Source organism: Vombatus ursinus, unplaced genomic scaffold, assembly GCF_900497805.2.
Source record: "Vombatus ursinus unplaced genomic scaffold, bare-nosed wombat genome assembly UNPS02014801.1, whole genome shotgun sequence".
In the NCBI taxonomy this organism is placed as follows: domain Eukaryota; kingdom Metazoa; phylum Chordata; class Mammalia; order Diprotodontia; family Vombatidae; genus Vombatus; species Vombatus ursinus.
In genome coordinates, this window is record NW_020954579.1 from 9014819 (window position 1) to 9039833 (window position 25015).

Genomic DNA, 25015 nt, shown 5'->3' on the forward strand with positions numbered 1-25015 from the left:
TCTTTCTTTCTTTCTTTCTTTCTTTCTTTCTTTCTTTCTTTCTTTCTCTCTTTCCTTCCTTCCTTTCACATTTTGTGAGTAGAAACAGCACTTCTATCATTCCTTAATCCTTTACTGCACTAAGACTTTTGGGATACCTGTGTTGTGGATTGAGTACTATAGCCCTGTGTCTCGAATGAGCATGGTATCAAATGGTATATAACTAAGGTGGAACAATCAGGACAAAGGTCACAACCTGGAAGAGGGTAAAAGTTTCCCCTTCTGATTGAGAAATTATTCCCTGCTGCTCCAACCCTATGTTCTGTCCAGGGTAGGGTTTGGAGATAGAAAACGGAAAGACTCACCTGAATAGGTATGAGACAATACATATGTATCAGAGTAGGGCCTGGTAAAAGGAGATAAGAGTGGACAGAGAAGTGTACAGTTATCAGGCTGACTTCACAAAAACCTGGAAAGACTTGTATGGTCTGATGATGAGTAAAGTGAGCAGAACCAGGAGAACGTTGTACACAATAACAGCCACGTTGCGTGATGACTAATATTGATAAATTTAACCCTTCCTGGCAATACAAGGATCTAAGACATCTCCAGAGGCCTTGTGATGGAAAATGCTATCCACATCCAAAGAAAGAACTATGGAAGTTGAATTGCTATTTTTTTTCTCTTCTGTTAAGTTTTGTTTCCTCTTTCTGATGGTTCCTGCTATTGGTTTTAATTTTTACTTACAACATCACTAATGTGAAAATATATTTAATATGAATATAAATGTATAGCCTATATCAGATTGTGTGCTGTCTTGGGGAGGGTGGTGGGGAGAAAGGGGAGAAAAATTTTAAACTCAAAAGCTTATGGAAGTGATTGTTGATAAATCAAAATAAATTAATAAAAAAAAAGAAGTGTGCAGTTATCCCTTCCACATCATGACTTTCCCCATCATGGTTTCAATATATCGAGGGATGGCATATGAAATTATATGGGGATTTTTGGAGAGTTTTGCAGAAGCCACAGATGACATGTGAAAGCCAGCAGCCAACACAGAAAAAGTATTTTTACTTAACGTTGACTTTCATATAGCCTATGACCAAATACTTAACCCAAATTTTATAATCAGGTACAGTAAACATAAAATAAAAAAAATGAAATGAAATAAAATAAAATAAAATAAAAAGAGAAAAATTCAGACTTCTTCTCTGGTACAAAAGGAGGGCTAAACATTTTACATAGATTTTCCAGTTCACCCCCTAAACCCTGGGATGTGGAACAGATAACTATAATTCAATTCAACAAACATCCACAGAGAGGTAGGATCTGGTGTTTGAAGACACAGGCATAAACCAAGCATTGTCACACAGTGCCTGGGTTGCCTGGGCCAACTTATTTAACTTTATTTTCCTCAAATATAGATGAAGGGGTTGGATTAGATGACCTTTATATCCCTACCAGCTCTAAAACCATGGCCCTATTATGTGCAATGCACTGAGAATACAAAGACATTTAAAGGCAAATAGCCCCTGCACTCAAGAAACTTATTTATCAGAGAATATAATAAGTAAAAAATTATTAGGTAAGGGAGAATGCATTAACTAGGGAATCAGAGAAGGCTTCACAGAGCAGGTGGCAATGGTGCTGAGCCTCAAAGGAAGTCAAGGTTTCTGAAAGGGTGGAGATGAAGTATATTCCAGGTGTGTGTGTGTGTGTGTGGGTGTGGGTGTGTGTGTGTGGGTGTTGTGAACCAGCAAGAATTGCTCAGTCATGTCCAGCTCTCCATAACCCCATTTGGCATTTTCTTGGCAGAGACACCAGAGTGGTTTGCCATTTCCTTCTCCAGGTCATTTTACAGATGATGAAACTGAGGCAAATGGGATTACGTGACTTGCCCAGGGTCATACAGCTAGTAACTGTCTGAGGCCAGATTTGAACTCAGGAAGATGTCTTCCTAACTCCAGGACCTGCACTCTATCCACTGCAACGCCTAGCTGCCCAGAGAAGCAAGAGATACAGTGTCAAGTTTGGGAAACAGTGTTTAATTTGACTGGAACATAGGGATTGTCAAAGAAGTAGGTAATAGGAGAGAAGGCTGAAAAAGTAGACAGGGGGATGACTATGGAAAGCTTTAAATGCCAGACTGATGATTTTCTCTTTTATCCTGGAGGCAATGGGGAGCCACCAAAGTTTTTTGAGCAAGAAGAGTGACATGGTCAGTGTCGTGGTTTCCTTAACAAAATTATTTTGGCAGCCATGTAAACGGCGGATTGGATTATAAGCAAAGGCATGAGTTGGGTGGTTACTGCAATAGTCTAGGTGAGAGGGGATGAAGGAAGTAATTGTGGAGAAAAAGAGTAGGATATGAGAGATCTTCAGAGCTGCTAGGTGGTACAGTGGATAGAGGGCCAGGCCTGGAATCAGAAAGACTCATCTTCGTAAGTTCAAATCTGGCCTCAGACACTTACTAGCTGTGTGATCTTGGGCAAGTCACTTTACTCTGTTTGCCTCAGTTTCCTCACCTGTAAAATAAGCTAGAGAAGGAAATGGTAAACCACTACAGTATCTTTACCAAGAAAACCCCAAATGGGATCACAAAGAGTTGACTGGAACGACTGAACAGCAACTAAATGAGAGATCTCCACAAGACTTAGCAACTGATTGGATGTGAGAGGCATGTAGAAAACGAAAAAAAAATCAAGAATGGCTTTGAGGTTGTAAACATGTAATACTGGAAAAATAGTGTTCTCAACAGAAGCAGGAAAGTTTGGAGAGAGGAAAGTTTAAGGGAGGAGATGAGTTTCATTTTGGCTATGCTGAGTTTTGAGTTGCTGATGGGAATAATAATAACAGCAGGTATACACATGGCACTTTAAGGTCTGCAAAGCAATTTACAAAAGTTATCTTATTTCATCCTCATAATAACCCTTAGAGGTAGGTGCTGCTATTATCATCCTTATTTATTAATAATTATTTATTTATTATGAAATTTTTATTATTTAATTTTAATTATTTAATAAACAATTGAATTTATTGTTATTAAATTTTATTTATTTAATCATTTAATAATTTCCCTATTATTCCTATAAGGAAACTGAGGCAGGTAGAGGTTATGGTACTTGCCCTGGTTCACCCAGCTACTGAATGACTGAAGCCAGATTTGAACTCAGGTTTTCCTGATTCCAGATCCAGTGCTGTAGTAGCTGTTTCACCTAGCTGCCTCTCCATATGGGTAGAGGTATCTAGCATTAGGCGACAGAAGAAATGGTGAGCTTGACGATCTTAGAAAAGCCTGGAAAGACTTGCATGAAACAATGAAGAGCGAAATAAGCAGAACCAAGAGAACGTTGTATACAGTAACAGCAATTTTAGTTTAAGAATGACTTTGAGTGAATAAGTTATTTTGATCATTATAAATACCCAAACTAAAAACAAAAGACATATGAAGAAGCTATCTGCACCTGGAGAAAGAACTGATAAACAGAAATATATATAGAATGATTTTACACACACACACACACACACACACACACACACACACACACACCTATTTATGTCTAATGGTAGCCATTTGGGGTGGGGAAGAGAAGAAAAAAGGGAGGGGAAGGGAAAAAAAGAAATTTACATGATAACTTCAAAAGAAATAGCAAGTTGTACAATAGATTTGCAGTTCCATGTGCAATCTTTTTTTAAAATTATATTCTGTTATGTAAATGCTTGTTTTATCCCATAAATTAAAAATAAAATAAAATAAAATTTTAAAGACTAGATCTCTGGAGGAAGATCACTATCATTAGATCTAGAGATGCAAGAAACCTCAGAACATTTAGTCCAACCCCCTCATTTTACTGAGGAAGAAAGGATTCTGGGATATATTTACATAGAGATGATCATTTCACCCATAGGGATGAAGGCAATCATCAAAAAAGAAAAGGTGGCCAAAGAAGTCAGAGACTTGGGGAACATCTTTGCTTCTTAGCAGCAGCAGCAGCAGCAGCAGCAGCAGCAGCAGCAGCAGCAGCAGCAGTACAATGATCTAGCAAAGAAGACTGAGAAGGAATGGTAGGAGGAGGATTGAGAGAGGAGAGTGTCACAGGAACCAAGAAAAGATAGCCAAGGGGAGAGGGTTGTCAATAGCATCAATGCTTGTCACTTGCCAAAGGCTCAAAAATAGCCATTTGGAGCACATAAGGATCATATGATCAGCAGGATACCAGAGTTATTTTCAAAGTAACTCTCCCAATCTAACAACCTCAAAAGAAGATGTGCCAAATCCAGAGTAATTAAGCTAATTCAATAAGACAGAAACACCATACAAGGTGAAAACCTTATGAAATGGTATCTGAAAGCTGAAATACATAAAGCTCCTCACTCTCATATCATCACTGCCCCAGGCTCGGTCAGTTCAAACAACCCGGCAAGCTTGGACTTCATAGTGTGGCTGTGGTGGCTGCATCCTGGTCTGTCCATGGCAGCGGCTCAGTAGGAACTCTTGCCCCCCCCCAACTCCTTTCCCTACCACACCCATAGGAGACAGACCTCACTGATCCTTCTTGATCATATGAAAGAAAGGGATTACAAGTATTAGGTATAAAGAAGTCATGGCATTCTAAAGATGGCTGGAAGATAATTTTACTCTGAGCACGCACCAATCTGAACATGGTCCCTACAACTTTCAACTACAGGAGACTTTTGATGACCTGTCTTGTGGAGTCTCTGAAGAATAAATTGTGCATGTGCCAAAGCAGAAGAAGGAGAGGGGAAGGAATAAACAGTGAAGAGAGAAACTGTGAAAACAGGAAAAAGACTGAAAGACACAAATAAACAAAACAAATTCTAGCTCCAAAGCAGATAAACTAATAGTAGGAATTATAAAGACGGAAGGAAAATGAGTACAAATGTAAAAAAAAAAGGTCATAACACAATGAATGTGTATTAAATCTCAAAGGAAATTCAAGTCAAGTCAACGAGCATTTATTAAATGCCTATTATATTCCATCCACTATGCCAAGTGCTAGATATACAAAGAAAGGCAAAAACCAGTCCCTGCTCTCAAGGAGTCAGATTTAAATGAAAGAGAAAATATGAAAACAACTGTACAAACAAGCTATATACAGGATAAATTTGAGATAATCTCAAGGAAGAGGCACTAAGGTCATGGAAGACCAGGAAAGACAGAAGGAATAAAATGTAGGATTTTAGTTGAGAATTAAAAGAAGTCAGGGAAACCAGGGGGTAGGGAGAGTTCTAGGCATGGGGAACAGCCAGTGAAAACACTTAGAACTGGGGGATGGAATATTTTGTTTGAGAAACTGCAAGGAGGCCAGTGTCCCTGGTTTGCAAAGTACTTGGTGGAGAAGGAAGAAAGGTAGAAAGGGGAAAGGTTATGAAGAGCTTTAAAAGCCAAATAGAAGATTTTCTATTTGATCCTGGAGGTAATAGGGAGCTACTACAGCTTATTGAGTAGGCAAGTGACATGGTCAGATAGATGGGTGCTTTAGAAAGATCAATTTTAACAACTGAGTGGTAGATGAACTGGAGTTCATCTTAAGAGACTTAGGGCAGAAAGATCAACCCAGCAGGCAACAGTGCAGGCATGAGGTGATGAGGGCTTGTACTAACTGAATTGAAAACTTCCAATTAAAAAGAAAATTAGACAATATATTCTGAAGATTCCGTGGAGATCATAGAATAACAGCAAGAAGCTCCAAAATGGTTCAAATGATAAATTAAACTTAAAAAAGATATTAAAGTGGAAATTAGAGCAGAAATCAGAGCTCTCAAGGCAAAGGTTAATCAGACCAAACAATAGAGTAAGTAACTTAGAATACAAGATGGATAGTATCTTCAAAGTAGCAAGAGCTCTGGAAAAAAAAAGGTGAAATTTGGGATTAAAAAATTCAGAAGTAGAAAGAAAATTAACAGAAAAGAAACAAAAGATGACAACTTTGAAAGAATGCATGAATTTCATTTAAGCCAAGTAACTGACTTTAGGACAGGATGCATAGAGATAAAATCCTTTAGTTAAAACTAAGACATATAATAGTAAAATTTCATAATTTCAATGGCAAACAATAAAATATGCAAGCAACCAAGAAAAAAAGGCTGTCAGTTGTGAAGGAAAGTCTACTTGAATAGCTCAAGATTGTATCCAAGACAAATCAGAGAAGAGATTAGAGTAGGTTATTCCAAAAACAAAACCAAAAACAAACAAAAGAGCTCACGACCCAAAATAACATAGCCTTCAAAATTGAGCCCAATCATTAAGGAAAAAGTAGGCTTTTTTGCCGGGAGAGGTTCTGGAGACATTCCTGCAAAACAAACCAAATGTCACCAGATCATTTGATTTACAAACACTACAAACAAGAGAAATAGGTCAACAAATATAATAAATACAATAAATAATAATAATACAATGAAGTCAATAAATACAATTATCAAGAAAAGATTAAACAGTAAAATAGATTCATATTTCTAGTCCATTGTTTAAAAAAAGAAATCGAGTCAAAGGGTAGAAGAAAGAACAAAGATTGTTCATCAAGGGACAAACAAATGTATCTAAAGGAATAGAAACAAAGAAATCTTAAAGATCTAATTAAAAAAAAGGAGGAAGAGCTGAATTAATATTCTAATGATTAAATCTCATCTTTTCCTATAAGTGAATCAATATCTTTTTTCTGAGGTTAGGGGAAGATAACACAGTGGGAGATTGTTTAGTGGGGAGATGAGATGCCAGAGACAAAGGGGTGTTGGAGATTCATTCTCACTAAGCCTAGATGTGAGCGTAAAAGTGATAGTAAAGTCTTCATTCTTAGGTGGGGAGCATAGGAATATAATGCAATTGCATAGCATCTAGAGCTGGAAGGGACCTTAGAGAGTTATCTAGTCCAACCTCCTCATTTTTCAGATGAAGAAACTGAGATCCAGAGATATTAAGTGACTGGCCAAGGTCACAAAGATAGTAAATGGCAGAAGTAGAATGTGAATTCAGGTCCTGGGACTTCAAGTTCTTCATTAATTTCCACAGGCCACTCTGTCTCCAACAGTGGAGAGGGCTGGACTGGAGGGAGAATGGAAAGCTGTTCTCATTCTAGAAGGGAAAATAAAGGGGTGACATTAAAGCATGTTCCCATAGTAGGTTAGGAAGAGACAGAGGCCTCATAAATGGTTTTTGTCTGGAGGGAATCGGGACACTCTTCAAGCAAGTGCTGTGTTTCTCTAGATGGTATTCCACTCCAGAAGAAAACATGTATGGTCTCCAGAAGTGGCTGGTACCCAGGAGGGTAGTGAGGGAGGTATCAGTTCAGAGGTAATATATGCTGATCTTAGGAGGAGTAAGTGGTCATAGGACCACGTTTCATGTCTCAGTATGCAGAGTGACTACCGCTATATATATCTAACTACCTACTTCATAAATTGATACATTGAGAAGTAAAAACCCACCAAAAAATGTGGAGGAGAGAAAAGAGTGAGATGTGCAAATCTGTAGATTTAGAAATGGGGATAGAGAAGGGAGTTCAACTTTTGAACTCTAGAAGCCCTACCTGGTAAATGGAAAGAATAAAGAAAGAACGTGCAAGTGCATGAATGCAGGAAGATATTTCAAAGTAGCTTAGAAGGAGATGGAAATATGAAGGACAAAGTAAATGAACACTTCTTGGAATAAGGCACCACAGAAGAATATTACTTAAATTAAGAGACTGGATAAGGTAGTGGAGAGGGGAAGCATACTCTAAAAGGATCTGGGCTGGAAAAGGAAAATGGTCAAAAGAGGTAGGAAACTGATTTAAAAAAAAAAGAGGAAGGAAGAAACGTATTGTGTTGTATATAAAAATTAATATTTATAAGCTTTGCTGCTTAGAAGGTAATGTTATTAGTAATGTTAATGTTAAGATGTCCACTCTTGGAGATTATCTGTTCCAAGGTGCAATCAAAACCAAAGGGATATCTCCTTTGGTTAACAAATAAACCTTCCTGTCTAATCATAGTTTCAAGGAATCCTGGTGTTTCTTTGAATTTAATTGGCTTCTGAAAGGGAAGACTGATTAGATCTTTGATAAGAATAAAAGAAAAAGGATTTCTATGCAAGACATTTGTCTCTTTAGAATTTTGATTAAATATAGATGCAGATTGGTGACCAAGAACTTTAACAAAAGATATTGCATTATTATACAATTAATATCTAAAAGCAGAAAGAGGAAATACTTAGTATTCCTCTATATCCTATTAGATTACAACCTTCATGAGGACAGGAATGAAGTCTTATATACTTTATTCCAGATACATTTAGTGAATGTTTGTTGAATTGCAACTGGAAGAGGTAAGGATGATTTAGACTCTGCTTAAATCCCCAACTCCTGCTTGTTAGGAGCAATAACTTCTGGATTGGGATTGGGTGTTTCTTAGAGACTCAAGGTGTTTGACATGGCAAAGACTCCCTAAATCCCCAAACCAGTGTACTTCATTGCTGAATGCATCATCTTAGTCATGTCTCCCTTTCTCTTCTTTCTAAGGATGAAGAGAAAAACCTTTAGTTAAAAACAAGCACTTCTGTCCATCTGTCCTTCACAGTTTCCTTCCCTTCCCTTTTCTTCTCTGGGAATTTGCCTGTTCACCCTGGGATACTTTAATCCTGGAAGCAGGAAGGATGCTTCTTCATCTAGTACTATGGTGGAGCCAGCAGGTGGAGCACAAGGCATCATTTTGATGTAGGTCCTACATAAGTATCTCAGCCACTTCCAGGTAAATTGTTCCCATCTTCCCTCCACTTTGCATAGGTAAGGGTTTGCACATGGGCACACACTAGATGTCAGACATTTTAAGAGATACCAAGTCTTCAAGTCAGAACTCTAAGCAACAAGTAGTCAAAACTTGGGATAAAAAAGTCTGTGGTAGGACAACTTAGAGAGAATGGGTCTTTCCATCTAGAAACAGAAATGCTGAGGGCTAAGAGAGGGCATGAGCCAAGTCTACAGACTTACGAAGAGGCAGCCATGCCCTGGGCTTGGATTTAGAAAGACATGGGTTTCAATCTTACCTCAGATACTCCTTAGCTGTGTGACTCCTGGGCAAGTCACTTAACTTCTCTCAGCCTCTGTTTTCTCATCTATAAAATGGGGATAATAATAACACCTACCTCACAGGATTATTGTGAGAATTCAATAAGACAATGTGTGTAGAGTGTTTTTGCTAAACAAAGTGTCACTTAAATGTGAGGTACGATTACCAGGAGTATGGATGGAAAAGTTGAACATACACTTGTTGACCACATCTCAGGATCCCAGAGCTAACTACCACTATCTCTCCTCATTTAAAACTCAAAGAAGCACTAGAAAAAGCACTATTATCCATGTTGTGGCTTCACCATTATAGTGAGGCCACCATATGACAATGTTCTTTTAATGCTACTGAATTAATTACTAATTAAACTGGAAGTAAAAGGCTTCTGTGGCTCCAATTCATCATATAAACTCCCTGACAGGTTAATTGCCCCCTCAAAGTCCCCTTGACAAACTCTAATAGCCCAATAGCCCTGCCTAATCTGTAGGATAAAGTCTTCACTCCCTGGTCTGGCATCTAACACTCTATAATCTAGCCACAACCTTCCTTTTCATCTTTCTATCCCACTACTTCCCTAACTGAACTTGCAGCTCCAGCCAGCCAGATATACTCTCTGTTCTACTTCATAGAATCATACATTTAGATCTGAAAGGAATCCCTAGAAGTCACCTCATTTTACAGATGAACCAATAGACTCAGAGAGGTTCAGACATCAAATCCAGAGTCTAATATCTCTTTTAGCTTTCACGTTCTCTAATTCTGAGGGGTTCTGCAGATGGAAATTATAGATAGGTTCAAATAGAGTTTAGATCAATTCATGGATAATAGATCCTTAACAGATTATTGGACAGAAATGCACAGAACAAGGGTTCTTAATTAGGAGGCCAAGGATAGATTTGAAGGGTCCTTGGACTTGTTGTTGTTCAGTTGTGTCTGACTCTTTGTGACCCCATTTGGGGTTTTCTTGGCAACGGTACTAGAGTGGTATCATTATTTCAATGTAATTGGTTTCCTTTGTAATCCTACATTTTTTATGTATCTAAAAACAGTAGTCTGAGGAATCTGTAAAGCCACAGGGATCCATGCCACAAGAAGGGTTAAGGATTCTTGGGGTCTAGAATGTATTCTTAACTTCTGATGGGTCAACCTCAGGAAAGGCAACTGCAGTACTTCTCCCAGTAAATATTTTTTGAATGGATGGATGGATGGATGGATAAATAATTAATATGATCATAGATATAGAACTAGAAGGAATCTTGGAGGTCATCGAGTCCAGCCTGCCCCCACCCCCCACCTTCCCTGACCCATTTTACATATGAAAAACTAAGGTCCAGGGACACTGATATCCCTGAGGTGATTGGGTCTGTTGGTTTAATCCTACGTGACTTTTTGTGTGTTCTTACCATACCCATATTGTCAGGCGTAAGTTGACCAGATACATAGGTTGACCTAAATACCTAAATAAATTGCCCTATCCTTTGCCATATGGGGTAATCTTCATCCCATCACCAGGGAAAGTTCTGCTACTCAATGTCGATGATCAATGTCTGTGCCATCAATGGTCTGCCAAGACCAGGGTAAGAGGTATCAACTGTGGGCAAAACTGATGGATAAATTGATTTCTATTTGGGAGAAATATTTATAATGTTATGTAGCTGGTATACTCAGACATGCCCCAAAAGAAAGCTTCTTTTATTGGAGAGAAAGGCTTTTGGAAAAACACAGATACAGACTCAGTTTCCTGAAGAGAGACCTTTGCATCTTTAGGGCCCCTACAGAGAATAGTGTGCACTGAAGAATCGGTGCCAGAGACATAGAAGGAGCAGAAAGAAGAGAAATACCCTATTGGAGAGGATACTTGAAATTCCAAGCAATCCTTCTAAGAGAGGACACCTAGATGAGAGTTAGAAATGAGCCAAGTTGGATGTTCTGAAGGGGAGACCTTGGTTGGTGATATAAGCCAGATACTGATGCCCTCAGGGGGAATCCTGAGTGGGGTCTAAACAGGTCATAGACAATGCTAATTTTTGAGAAACTCTGAAGATTGAACTGGGATCCATGTGAGACTCAGTAATGAGCCATAGGTTGTGCTTATATTATAACTCTCTATATTCCTTGCTTGTATCTGCTCCCTGCTCCAGCTGGTTGTCCACATCAGTCTACAAGGTTTTGTGGGTGGGTGGGAAAGATGGGTCATATGTAGAGAGTGGGATGGAAAATGATCTGTTACTATGGGGGAAGGGTAGTTTGCCTGGGAGTGTATCTTTTCTCAGGGTATAAATAGGGTAAAAATAACTCTAGGGTGGAAAAAGCAATGTGGCCAAGGAGCCCTAGGGGATGCCCCCCTTTGCCCTCACCAGCTGCTGGGTGCCAGGCTGGTCTCTCTATGAAGAGCCATCTCAGATCTTAAACCCAGGAGATTACTTGGCGGAACTGAAGAACTCTCCACTCCTGTATGAAGGCGGCCACCTCCGGATGCCTCAAGGACTAATGGGCTGCGGGGGTGGTATTGGTTGGGGAGGGTCCAACAGAGGATTGGGTCCCATGGCATTGACTAAGATAAGAGGGACATCAAAGCTGTTCCATTTGGGTGAGGCTTTGGGCAAAATTATTCAGTGAAGATTATCTATAGAGTCACACTTTCTTTCTCTTTTCCCTGTCTGTGCCCTCTTCCCTCTGCTGCCAATACCCTCATGTAGTAATACTCCGCATCTAAAGCCTGCTTTCAAAAAATGTGGAGAAAACTGCGTTCACATTATGATTTCTTTGATACTTAGATAGTGGTCTCATCAGTGTGGGCATTATTCCCTTCTATGGTACAGACTGTAAACCATCTATGCCTCTCTCATCCTATGTTACTGTTTCCCATATCTTTCCCTAAACCTTTCATGGAGGGGGCCTACCCAATATTCCAGAGTCTTTCCTTTAGCCCTCTAGAAAATTATAATTTCACTGATTTCTATAAAATTTCTGCCACTAACGACCTTGGGGCTAATAGCACATCACAAGTAGATGTGGTTTTGATGAATGGAAATGATATTAGAGAAGATGATTTACCATTGAACTTTAGGGAGCACAGGACTTTCCATCTGACTTAGAGCTAAAACCTCTTCTATAAGTTGTCTCCTCTGTGAGAATATGGGCTCCTTGAGAGCGGGAACTTTGCCTATCATAAGCAGGGATTAAATCCTTTCTCATTCATCCATAGCCTCAGATCTCTCGACATTCTCTTCCTTTACAATCAATTCAATCCCACTACTTCAATTACTGCCTCTACCCAGGCAACCCCCAAATCTACCTACATCTGTAGATAGAATGCCGAAGCCCAAGGAGGGATTTTCTAGCGATAGAGTTTCAAGAATAAGCAGGGACATGGACCCATCTTCCTGGTGCCCTTAAATACTGCTACGTAAACCCAACCCCTGACCTTGGCCTCTTTAGCACTGCCTCTAACCCACGGAGGTAAATTCTCATTTTCAGATGATTTCCTTAATAGCTGATCACTGCTCTAATTCCCAGACCCGAGATGGAACTTCCCAGTTGATCAGGATGTTTGTGCTTCCTCTGCTGCCATTTCCATATGGCCTTTGCTCTCCAGTTTGCCTCTTGTTCCTCCAGGTTTCCCAGGTCTCTGTTCAATTAACCCAGTTAAGCATGGTACTGTCTGGAGGTAGGGGGATAGAAAGGACGACTCCTTAAGGCCTCATACCTACAGGAATCTATGATTCCAATACTCTTCCCTTTTGAAGGAATGAGAAGAGGATTGATGAGGTGCTTCCATGTGCATAAGGTGGGAGGAGAAATTTCAGCCAAATGGAAGAAAGGATTTCTTGACTGTCAGTCCCTAAAACACAGGGACAGATGCCAGATAAAGCTTTGGAGGTTCTAACCACAGTGGAGATTAACAAGTGAATACAGGGCCTTTTCTTAACCAACTCTCTGCTTAATCAACTTTCTCAGCTTGGGGAGACCATTCAGAGGGCCTCACAGAAGGAATACAGCAAAGAACTTGGTCGATAAGCATTTTTTAATGCTGCGCTTAATCAATAAACATTTATTAAGCACCTACTGAGTGTCAGACACTGTGCTAAGTGCTGGGGATTCCAAGAAAGGCAAAAGACAATCCCTGCCCTTAAGGAAATTATGGTCTAATAAGGGAGATACCATGCAAACAACTCTGTACAAACATGATTTATACCAGAAACACCAGTTGGAAATAATCAACAGAGGGAAGGCATTAGAATTAAGAAGAATTCCTGTAGAAGGTGGAGTTTTAGCTGGGACTTGAAAAAAAGGCCATCTCATTGACCCTGGAGCATTGGACAGAGTAGAAAATGAGTCGTTCTTGATTTCTACCATTTTTTTTTAATGGTGGAGACTCATAAGTGTCTTGGTTCTACTGGTCCTTTCCCATGTTTTCAGCTTTATTGGTTCTTTTCCCTGTAGAGAAAAGAGTACTAGAGTGGTAGAGTGCTAGAGACTTGGGAATTCTGTTCTGGTTCTGGTACTTTCTATGATTCTATTCTATGATTTTAAATCACTTCCTTTTTTTGAATCTATGCTTTCTCCTCTGTAAAATGAGGTTGGACATGAACTCTTCCAGTTGCCTTACAGGTCTGACATTCTGGGCTCTTTCTTTTTCTTTTTCTTTTTTTTTTCTTTTTAGTGAGGCAATCGGGGTTAAGTGACCTGCCCAAGGTCACACAGCTAGTACGTGTCAAGTGTTTGGTCTGAGGCCGGATTTGAACTCCAGTCCTCCTGACTTCAGGGCCGGTGCTCTATCCACTCTGGGTTCTTTCCCTTCAAGTTTTGACATTCTATATTCTACATGGAGCAGTAGCTGGGGTCTGGAGTCCTTTGGTTTAGCAGGAAAGCTAAACTATTCCCTCATTCTGGCCTCCACCTTTGTTTGGGTGGAGTCATTCTTTCCCATTTCCTTCCTGATACATATGGCTTAGTTCTGCTCCAGCATTCCACATTCTGTGTTCTAAAGTCCCTTCTAGCTCTGACATTTTATAGCCCAAAGAACAGAACTCAGCACCTGTCTGGAAACATGAAGGCCTCTCATGAAGCTGAACAATGCTTGTGTGGGCCATTGGCAGGTCTAAAGTACAGGCAAGTGAAGAGAAGAAAAGGGGAGGGAGTTTGAGAAAGGGAGGAAGAGACAGAGAAAGAGTAGAAAAAGAAAAGCAGGAGATGATTGCGGTAGTCATAACTAAAGAGAGCTAAATGTTGCCAACCCCTGTTTAATTCTGATGGCAAGAGAAACCAGAATTTACAGATACTAGTCTGACTGTGTTTGTAAATCTTGTAATTGATGCCTTCTCACCCTGGAACTTCCTTCATCCATGCCAGCCCCTTCTCGCATTGGAGAGTTCCTTCCAGAGATCTCTATTTTGGGGACAGGCCCAAGAAGGCCCTGCTTCATTCACCATCCAGCTATGCTTCTGACTTCTTATCTTTTTTTCCCTGCTTGTTCCTTAGTGCTTAGCACAGTGCCTGAGATGTAGTGAATACTTAAAAAAATGCTTGTTGCCTGCCTGCTTCAGAACCTGGGAACTAGTGTGATGATTGTAGACATCAGATAATTTAGGATATAATTGATACTGCTTTAGAAGAGAAGGGCCTCTCGGTCAGGGACACACTCATACACACATGAAATAAGCAGTAGATCTGAGATTTAAGCACAGAAACTTTTGCTAGACATTCAGGGCTTTCCCCACCATGTTGCCCTGACTGTTTAAGCAATCTCCACGGGTTCTGAAGCAAGGAATTATAGAGGAATCCAGATTTGATGAAATTGTTAGAATGTAAAGAGATGCCATCCCGATGAGTAAGAAGAGTGGGGAGTTGCCTAAAGATGTCAAAGTGGCTGCACAGAGAATTCATTTACTGCTTGTGTGACATTGGATCTTAACCTCTCTGGGTCTCACTTTCCTCATCTCAGATAATCTTTAAGATTACTTTTACCTCTAAGTCAGTAATCTTCTATGTGTGGGTTACTAACAAGGACAAATAACTGAAGATGAATTTTAAAAGTGGCAAGGTACTTTTCACAACAATTGTGTCAGGAGTGATAGTGATCAGAAGTGAATTGGTGCTAAAGAAAACATTTTCTTTTTAAGTTATATTGAGGGTAAGAAGAGGCTCAAAGAAAGGATCAGACCACTATTCAGGGTGAGTGGAATGATAATTATGTGTGAAAGTGAGAGACTAAATTACTCAACTCTTATTTTCCTTCTTTTTTTCTTACAAAGAGAATTATCTTTAAATGGATGGGACAAAATGAACATGGTTAGCAGGGAGTAGAGACCTAAGAAAAGCAAGGAAATAGTATGACAGTTCCAGGTTCAAGTTTAAGCTAAGTGCTAGAAGAATTGAACAATGAAGTTAGTGCACAAGTTTGTGCTTTTGAAAGATCTTGGAGAATAGGAGAGGTACTACAGGGTTGGAAAAAGAGAGATAATGAGTTGATTTTCAAAAGAAGGGAAGGATGGGAAGTTTACAAACCATAGGGTACTGAGCTTGACTCCCAAATGTAGCAAAATTCTAGAACATAATATTAAAGAGATGGTAAGAAAGGGATGTAGTGCTCACTAAAAGTTATCATGGCTCCATCAAGAATAGGTCATACTGAAAAGAGTCAATTTTAGAGGGGCTGTGGGAAGACAGGCATACTAATATGCTGTTGATGGAGTTGTCAATTGGTACTGTCATTCTGTAAAATAATTTGGAATTATTCTAGAAAAGTCAATAAACTGTTCATTCTCTTTGACCCAATGATAATGACTAGTAGGTATATACCCTCAAAAGGTTAAAATCCAGAAAGAAAGTTCCCATGAAATTTATAGCAGCATTTTTTGGGGGCAATGAGAAACTGGAAATAAAGTGTCTATTAATTAGGAATGACTAAACAAACTGCGGAAATGCAATGGAATATTGTTATGCCATAAAAATGATGAAACTCAGGAATTCAGAAAAATGTGGGAAGACTTATATGAACTGATGTGAAATGAATAAACCAGAAGCAAGAAAATAAAATAATAACTAGCATTTTTATAACACTCTATAGTTTGCAAAGCATTTTATAGATATCTCTTTTGATCTATAGAACAACCTTGAGAGGCAGATGCTATTATTATTCCCATTTTGTGGGTGAAGAAACTGAGACAGACAAAAATTAAATGAATTTCCAAGGGTCTCACAGCTAGTAGGTGTCCAAGTCCTGATTTGAATTCAAGTCTTCCTCACTCTGGGTTTAGCACTCTATCTATCTGCTGTTCTATCTAGATGCTACACATATAATGCATATAATGCTATAAATGAAAACAATATTAAAAGGCAGACAAACCATTATTAACTGTAATGACCAATCCTGGTCCTAGAGAACTGATGATGAAACACCCTTCCCTCCTCCCCAGAGAGAAGTGGTTTATTATGGGTATGGAATGTTCTATATATTGTCATATTCAATCAGTTTGATAACAAGTTAGTTTGACTTAACCGTCTTCCTTCCTTCTTCCCTTTCTTCTTTCCTTCCTTCTTCCCTTTCTTCCCCCCTCCCTCCATCCCTTCCTTCTTTCCTTCCTTCCTTCTTTTCTGTAAGGGAGAATTTGATTGGGGGAATGCATATCAAGAAATAATTATGAGGTAAAAAACAAAGCAAAATAAAATAAAAGGGCTCAACAAAGCCATCTTTTAAAGAATAGACTAAATTGATGCCTGGTAGATCATGGGAATGCTTATAGGCATAGTATACTTAGATTCCAGCAAAGCATTTGGTAAAGTCTCTAATGCTGTATTTGTGGATAAGAAGCCTTGTTCTGGATGTTGTGTTTCTATTAACGCCCCCTAAGATAGCATAGTCTTCATTGTAATAGGTCCAAATGGTGGGACAAATCCAATAAGATTAAATTTAATAGAATAAATCAAATTTACTACACTTAGGTTAAAAAAATCAACTGTACCCAACAGATAAATGATCAAAGAACATAAACAATTTTCAAAAGAATTGCAAACAGTGAATGATCATGAAAAAAATGCTTCAAATTTAGCATAATAAAGAAAAATTCAATAACAGAAATGGAAGAGAAATTCAAAATAAAACAACTCTGAGGTTCTCCTCACACCCTGAAAATCAACAAAGTTGACCAAAAAATGGGAAAAACCATTGTTGGAGGTTCTGTGGTAAGACAGGCACACTACTATTTTGTTGATAGAATAGTGAATTGGCTCAAGAGTTCTGCATAACAATTTAGAATTACCCAAGAAAAGTGACTAAACTGCCCCAATAATCACATTAATGGGCATATACTTCAACTAAGTAAATAGAAACAAAAGTCTAATATATTACATATTCATAATAGCTCTCTTTGCTGTAGCAAAGCACTGGAAACAAAGTGGGTGCCTATCATGGAGGGGGGGAGGCTGAAAAAGCTATGTTATATGAATGCAATGGAATAATGCTGTGCTATTTTTTTTAAATAACAAAAATGAGGAATTCAGAGAAATGTGAGAAAATGACCATGCACAGATGCAAAGCAAAACAAGCAGAACCAAAAGAACAATATACACAATGACAATAACAATGTAAATGAAAGGATTACTACCAGTGATTCAAACATTTAGGGGAAAAAAAAAACAATTTCAGTCTCAGAGGAGAGAAAATGAAACATGTTTCTAGACACTCAGTAAAGATAAAAGTCTCAACTTGACCAAATCTTCCATTGCCTTCCCTTGTCTTCCATCTCCTTGCCTTGCCTTCTCTTCAAGATATAGACTCAGTAGTGGTATTGCTGGGTCCATGGGTATCCACAGTTTGGTTGCCTTTTGGGCATAGTTTCAAATTGTTCTCCAGAATGGTTGGACCAGTTCACAACTCTACCAATAGTATATTAGTGTCCCTATTTTTCCACATCCCTTCCAATAGTTGTCATTTTCCTTTTCTGTCATGTTAGCCAATCCAACAGGTGTGAGGTAAAACCTTAGAGTTGTTTTTATTTGCATTTGTCTAATTAATAGTGATTGAGAGCATTTTTTTCACATGACTATGGACAGCTTTGATTTCTCCTTCTGAAAACCGCCTGTTCATATCCTTTGACCATTTATCAATTGGGGAATGGCTCTTATCTTTATGAGTTTGACTTAATTCCCTATATTTTTGAGAAATGAAGCTTTTATCAGCAAAACTTGCTGTAAAAAATTTTCTTCCAGTTTCCTGCTTTCTTTTTAATTTTTATGGCATTGGATTTGTTTATGAAAAAACTGACAACCTGTAACAGGTCCAAAGGAAGGCATGAATAGGATGACAAACTCTGGGGTCTGAGAATTCTTCTTTCTCCCTAATGCTCCAGGGTTACAGAAATTCTCTTTCATGCTGCCTGTGTCCAGGTCCAAGTCCAGGGTTAGCAGAGCTAAAACACTGCTTTGGAGGTCCCCAGTATGCTGCCCCTCTGGGACCTTTGAATACATCTATGAGCAATGAAGAGAATGGTTGATGTGAACATCAGTCAATCCAACATGACCCACATTGCTATGTCACTGTCAGGTCCCTCTCATGTCATATCTGAGTAAGTGTGACATTTAATGAATGCTTCATACCCCTCATCTGACTTCCCACACTTTTTTTGTTGGTTCTCAGCATATTATATCAATCAAAACATGCACAGGGACCTATAGTAAGCAATTTTATTGTATTTGCTAATATATAACATAGTAATAGTAGCAAGAAAGACAGTAGGCAATTTAATTGTATTTGATACAATTACAGTAAGCAAGAGCTAGAGTACTTTAATATATAATATTGTAATAGTAGTAATATATAATATAGCAAGAACTATTAAGCAATTTAATTGTATTTGATATAATTATATTAAGCAAGAACTAGAGTACTTTAATATTGTAATAGTAGTAATATATAAAATAGCAAGAACTATAGTAAGCAATTTAATTGTATTTGATAAAAGTATAATAAAAGCAAAGCAAAATACATGTCACAAATATAGAGCACAACCATATCCCTTATGTCCCAATTATAAACCTTCCTAAAGCAGAAAGAACCTATTTGGATTGGTTTCAATTTTCCCGCCTCCCTAGCCAAGGTCTGTATAGAGAACCATAGGAGGCTAATATCTCACCATGAACATCCTGACTCCCAGCTGTAGCATGGGACATAGGGACAAACAATCCAAACTCGTAACAGGTGCAATGACTCAATGTCTGAAAACTCTCTTTCACCCTTATGGGCGTACATCTACTTCACTTCCCATCAACAATGCAAAATCTCTTTTTGTTCTTACTGTGGTCAGTTCTGGACACTTGCCTTTGTGGCTCAAGCAGCTACCTCTTTGTAAAGCTCATATTCACTGAAAAAAGGTTGATGCTTAAAGCACCCTAGGACCATTACAGCCCTTTATCCTAACCACCATTTCTGCCTGCCTTTTCACTCAAAGACCCATGTAAGTCCCACATCCGATATCACCTCCCATAATGTGTATGTGGGAAAATAGTAGATGAGTCTGGAAAGGTAGATTGGAACCAGATAGAGAAGAGCCCTAAATGGTAGGGCCTGGATATTTCATTTACCCCATCTTGGTTTTGCTGGCTGGACTGGCTTAGAGTCACTATCATCTGACAATGTCACTCTTCCATTCTATAAACTCCAGTGGCTCCCTATTGCCTTCAGGATAAAATATAAACTACTGTGTCTTTTAAAACCCTTCACAACTTGGCATCATTATGCATTACTCCCTTTCCTGTACTTTACAGTCCAAAAATACTGGACCTCATTCTGTTTCTCACACACTATACTCCATATCCCCTATCCTGATGCCTGGAAGGTACTTCCTTTTTCACTTCTGCCTCATAGAATCCCTGACTTCCTTCTAGATGCAGTTGGAGCACCTCCTTCTCTATGAAGTCTTCCCTGATTTCCTCCCAAATGTTAGTGTCTCTCTTCTCAAACTCCTTTCCTTTTAACTACCTTATATTTACCCTGTCTTTATTCTATATATATTTATTCTGTTATCGTTCATTGTTCAATCCTGTCCCTGACTCTTTATGACCCCACGGACCATAGCACACCAGGCCCTTCTATCCTCTACTATCTCTTAGAATCTATCTAAGTTCATGTTCACTGTTTCCATGACACTTTTTGTCCATCTTATCCTCTGCTGCCCCCTTTTCCTTTTGCTTTCAATCTTTCCCAACATCAAAGTCTTTTCCAATGAGTCCTGTCTTCTCATTATGTGGCCAGCGTATTTAAGCTTCAGCTTCAGTATTTGATCTTCCAGTAAATAGTCTGAATTAATTTCTTTAAATATTGACTGATTTGATCTCCTTGCTGCCCAAGGGACATTCAAAAGTCTTCTCCAGCTCCATAATTCTGCATATACCTATATACATATGTCAAGGCACAATGGATAGGGAGAGCACTAGCTTTGAAGTCAGGAAGTTGTTATCATTTTTCAGTTGTGTTTAACTCTTTGTGGGTTTTCTTGGCAAAGATACTGAAGTTGTTTTGCCATTTTTTTCTCTGGCTCATTTTATAGATGAGAAAATTGAGGCAAACAGGAAGACTTGAGTTTAAATCCAGACACAGACACTTGGCTGTGTGATCTGGGGCAAGTCACTTAACATTTTGAGTTTTCCTTTTCTTATCTGTAAAGTGAAGGGGACTAGATTCAATGGCTTCTAAGGCACCTTCCATCTTTAACTCTATGATCCTATGGTAAGTACTTATTGTCTCCTCCAATAGAATGTAAGCATTTTGAGAGCAGGGATTGTTTCACTCTGTCTTTTTTTTCCTTCAACTAAGTCAGGAAGACTTATTCAATCGACTTCAATCCAATAAACATTTATTAAGGACCTACTATATGTCAGGCACTGTGCTGAGTATTGGGGATACAATTAATAATAGTACCTGACCTCAAGGAGTTTACAATCTAATGAGGGAGATAACACACAAAAGGAGGCAGAAAAGCAGTAGGGGGAGGGATGACCAGGGGAGTACCCAGTTCAGGACCATCTTGTATTGTAGAGTTGAAAAAAACCAGGCAGGGCAGCAAATGCAGAGTGAAGGGAGTCCAAAAGTCCAGTTTTTACCTTCTATAAAGGAAAGTATTGGGAGGAGTTTGGAACTCTACCCTCCAGCTCTCCAATCAGACAGGAGAGAAGGCTGAGGCAGGTGGTGTCAATCAAGGCTTGAGTTAGCAGCATGGTGATAAGATTGGAGGTGATGAGCTTAACCCACCAGAGACATCTTGTTGCATGGCATTGAAAAAACCAGGAATGTCAGCAGAGGCAAAGTGGGGTTTGAATTTTGCCTTAGACATTTATTAGCAGTGTGATCCTGGACAAATCATTTGACCTCTATCTATCTGCCTGGGGATAACAATAGCATTTACTTCACAGGCTGGTTGTAAGGATCAAGTGAGATAACCCATGCAAAAAACTTTGCAAACCTGAAACACTCTGTAAATGCTAGCTAATAATAATATAATAACCACAACAATAGATTTGTGTATAATAATATGTAATACAATATGTAATATGTATAATACAATATAACATATAAATATATAATATATTGATGTGCTATATAAATATTTTTATATTTATAATATACATTGTATTTATATCATATATCATATATAATACATACAATCATATAATATAATAAATATTATATAACATATTATTAGTAGAATAGAGAATATAATATATAGTAATATAATAATAATAATACATGCTTGGTTATTGATTGATATGAGAAGCTCTCCTATGGACAGAGTCATGGGTTGAGGGTTTTAGCTAATCATCCTCCAGGCTGCCTTTGCCATCTTTCTGGGTGTGGTTTAGAACTGAATCTTGATTAAGGTCATTAAGACCTTCAAAGAATGTATAGATTCTTGGTGGACCCTTAAAGCCACCTAGCACTATACGATGTCAGGCCTAGAGGAGAGTTCCTGGTCCGACCCTTTTACTTCACAGCAGATCAGACAATGAAAGTGACTTACCTAAGGCCACATGGATGATAAGGGGCAGAGCCTGGACCTGGATACAAATCTGTTCATCCTCAGACTCCATAGCTAAACTAGCCTAGAAAAATAGCTGTCAATTTGTATTTTCTTAAAACCTCCCCCATTTTATCCTCTGCCAACATATTCCATCATCTGGGTAACTCTCTTCACTCCCCTGGGCCTCAGTTTTTTCCTCTCTAAAACTGACGGTCTCCAAGGTTGCTTCTGGCTCTAAATTTTATGAATCCTGGATCCTTGATAGAAAGATTTCTTCTAGATCACCTAAATCTTTTTGGTTGAACTTTTGACTGATGCCCTTTTGTTCTGCCCAGTAAGAACAAACTACTGATTTCTGTGTGCTTCTCATAGGTCTGGGTGGATTCTTTCTCCAAGGAGAAGTAAAGGGACCTTCTGAGACATCATGGAGTAGGGGATAAGAGTGCTAAATTTATAGTCCAGAAGACTTGGGTCAAAATCTCTTCATTAGACACTTCCCAACTGTGTTACCATGGGCAAGTCATTTAACTTCTCTGTGCCTCAGTTTCCTTATCTGTAAAATGGTTGATCTAGATGGCTTCTTAGGTCCCTTCCAGCTCTAAATCCATGGTTTCAGTTACAGAAACCCTAGAATGTAAGGGCTAGAAAAGATCTTAGAGATCATTGAGTCCAGGGGTTCTGAACCTTTTTTGTGTCATGGCCCCCTGTTGTCAATCTGATGAAGCCTATGGACCCCTTCTTAGAATAAGGCTTTTAAATGCATAAATTAAAACTCACATGATTACAAAGAAAGCCAATATATTTCATTTTCTCTTTTTAATTCTTTTTCTTTTATTCAAGTCTTCTTGCACAAAATGACTAATATGGAAATGTTTTAAACGATTGCACATGTAAAACCTATTGCTTACCATCTCAGGAGGGGAGGGAGGGAGGGAAGGAGGGAGGGAGGAAGGGATAGAATTTGGAACTTAAAATGTGAAAAAAATGTTAAAATTGTTTTAACATGTAATTGGGAGAAATAAAATATATTAAAAAAAAGAAATACAGTTATTAAATTAGTTTTAAAAACCAAATTCAAGCACTTTGGGTTAGTAACCCTTGATCTAGTTAAATCCATTCATGTTATAGATGGGAAAAAACTGAGAGGCCTGGATAGTGGCAGAGACTCAAAAAGGGTGCCATGGGTTCCCAGAGAAGAGCCAAGATGAAAGCTCAAGTTCCTTCACTCTCAGTTCACTGCTTTTTCTTTGCATTGTACCTGACACTTTTCTGTCTGGTACCCAAAGCATGGTAGACACTGGGTAAGTACTTGGTGGTGGGGGTGGTGACTGTGCCTCTGTAACTCTCCACTCTTCATTCCAGGTCCCTGGCCCTGGGGCAGCAGTATACATCATTGGGGTCCCAGCCTCTGCTCTGTGGCTCCATTCCTGGCCTGGTCCCCAAGCAGCTTCGTTTCTGCCGCAACTACATTGAGATTATGCCCAGCGTGGCAGAGGGAGTGAAACTAGGTATCCAAGAATGCCAGCATCAGTTCCGGGGTCGACGTTGGAACTGTACCACCATTGATGACAGCCTGGCCATCTTTGGGCCTGTTCTTGACAAAGGTGAGCCCACAAGGTACTGCCTGGCTAGGGAGAAGGCTAGGGTCTGTAGGTGGTTCAGGTTGCCACTATAGGTCACCTTATCAATTTCTTAATCTCCCTGAAAGATTGGCAGCCCTGGTATTTCGAACCCAGGTACCTCAAGGTGTCTAAATATGATGCTAGCCTTCCTGACTCCCTAAAGACTGTGAATTCTGCCACTTTTCTCTATCACAGCCCTTTGGCTTTTTCCCTGTGTTGAAGAGGGGCTGAGGAAAAGGGAAGAGGGGACATGAGAATTCAGGAAAGGCAAACTCAATCACTATGCTTGGGAAAATGAACATTTTTGCTGATATGTGAAGGGGATGGTGTCTTAGGCAAGCTGAGGGTATAGGTAGATGAGAATACAACTCTGGTCCTTGCCATCAGCATCTGTTACTTTTAAGTCATTTTCACTTCAGGAGGCTAGTCAGAGCTCAGGCACTTGCTAGGCCGTTCCTAGAGAGCTCAGCATTCATGCATGGGTACAGAGTCCCAAAGCAGCTGGTCCTGGCAGTGAAGTGTGGAAGGATGGGGAGAGGTTTGGTGTGATTGTTAATTAGTGTGACATTTTCCAATGGTTTGTTACAAATTGGGCATCAGCTCATTGGGGTCTTCAGGATTGGATTCAGGATTCAAGGAGGTCTCTTTGGTTGCTCTTCAAATGAATGATAAGGCAGATATTGCCCAGCAGTCAGTCAGTCAATAAGCATTTAATAAGCCCATTATGTGCCAAGCACTGGGCTAAGCACTGGGTGGGGATACAAAGAAAGACAAAAGATAGTCCCCTGCACTCCTAGAGCTCACAATCTAATAGGGATGAGATGGTCAAAGGTGGTAAAGTAAAGTCAGGGGAAGAAAGTATGAAATGATTTCAGATGTGTACATGAGAACTTTAAAGTTCAGGAATCCTAGGCTCATGATTGGAGTAATTTTTAAAGAGTAGTAGAATTCTAAGGAACTAAATCACAGCTCCTTTGTATTAAACGTATCCATCTACTTTCCAAGCTTTCCCTCTCCCTTTTCCTCCAACACTAAATTTTCTTCCCCTAATACTCCTGCCTTCTACTCTGTTCTCTTAACCCAGTAATAATAATGGATCATATTTAAGCACTTTAAGGCATACAAGGCACTTTCCTCACCATCCTTAGTAACGATTATCGCCATTTTACAGGAGGAGAAAATGAGAATCAGCTACTGTGTCATTTACCTAGATTCTGTCCAATTAGTAGGTGTCAGAGCTAGGATTTGAAACCAAGTCTACTGACTTTTTTTTTTTTTTACAAATGAGGAAACTGAGGCTGGGAGAGGTTAAGTGACTTGCCCAGGGAAACTCAA

At 39.1% G+C, this 25015-nt stretch overlaps 1 protein-coding gene across 1 annotated transcript in view; it reads left to right on the plus strand.

The window, feature by feature from the left end:
- WNT3 (Wnt family member 3) overlaps window positions 1-25015 on the plus strand; it is an 87851-nt gene that overhangs the window by 44105 nt on the left and 18731 nt on the right. The window contains exon 2 of the mRNA XM_027873237.1: window positions 23421-23662. Coding sequence (XP_027729038.1) covers window positions 23421-23662 — 242 coding nt within the window. The remainder of the gene's footprint in view (window positions 1-23420; window positions 23663-25015) is intronic.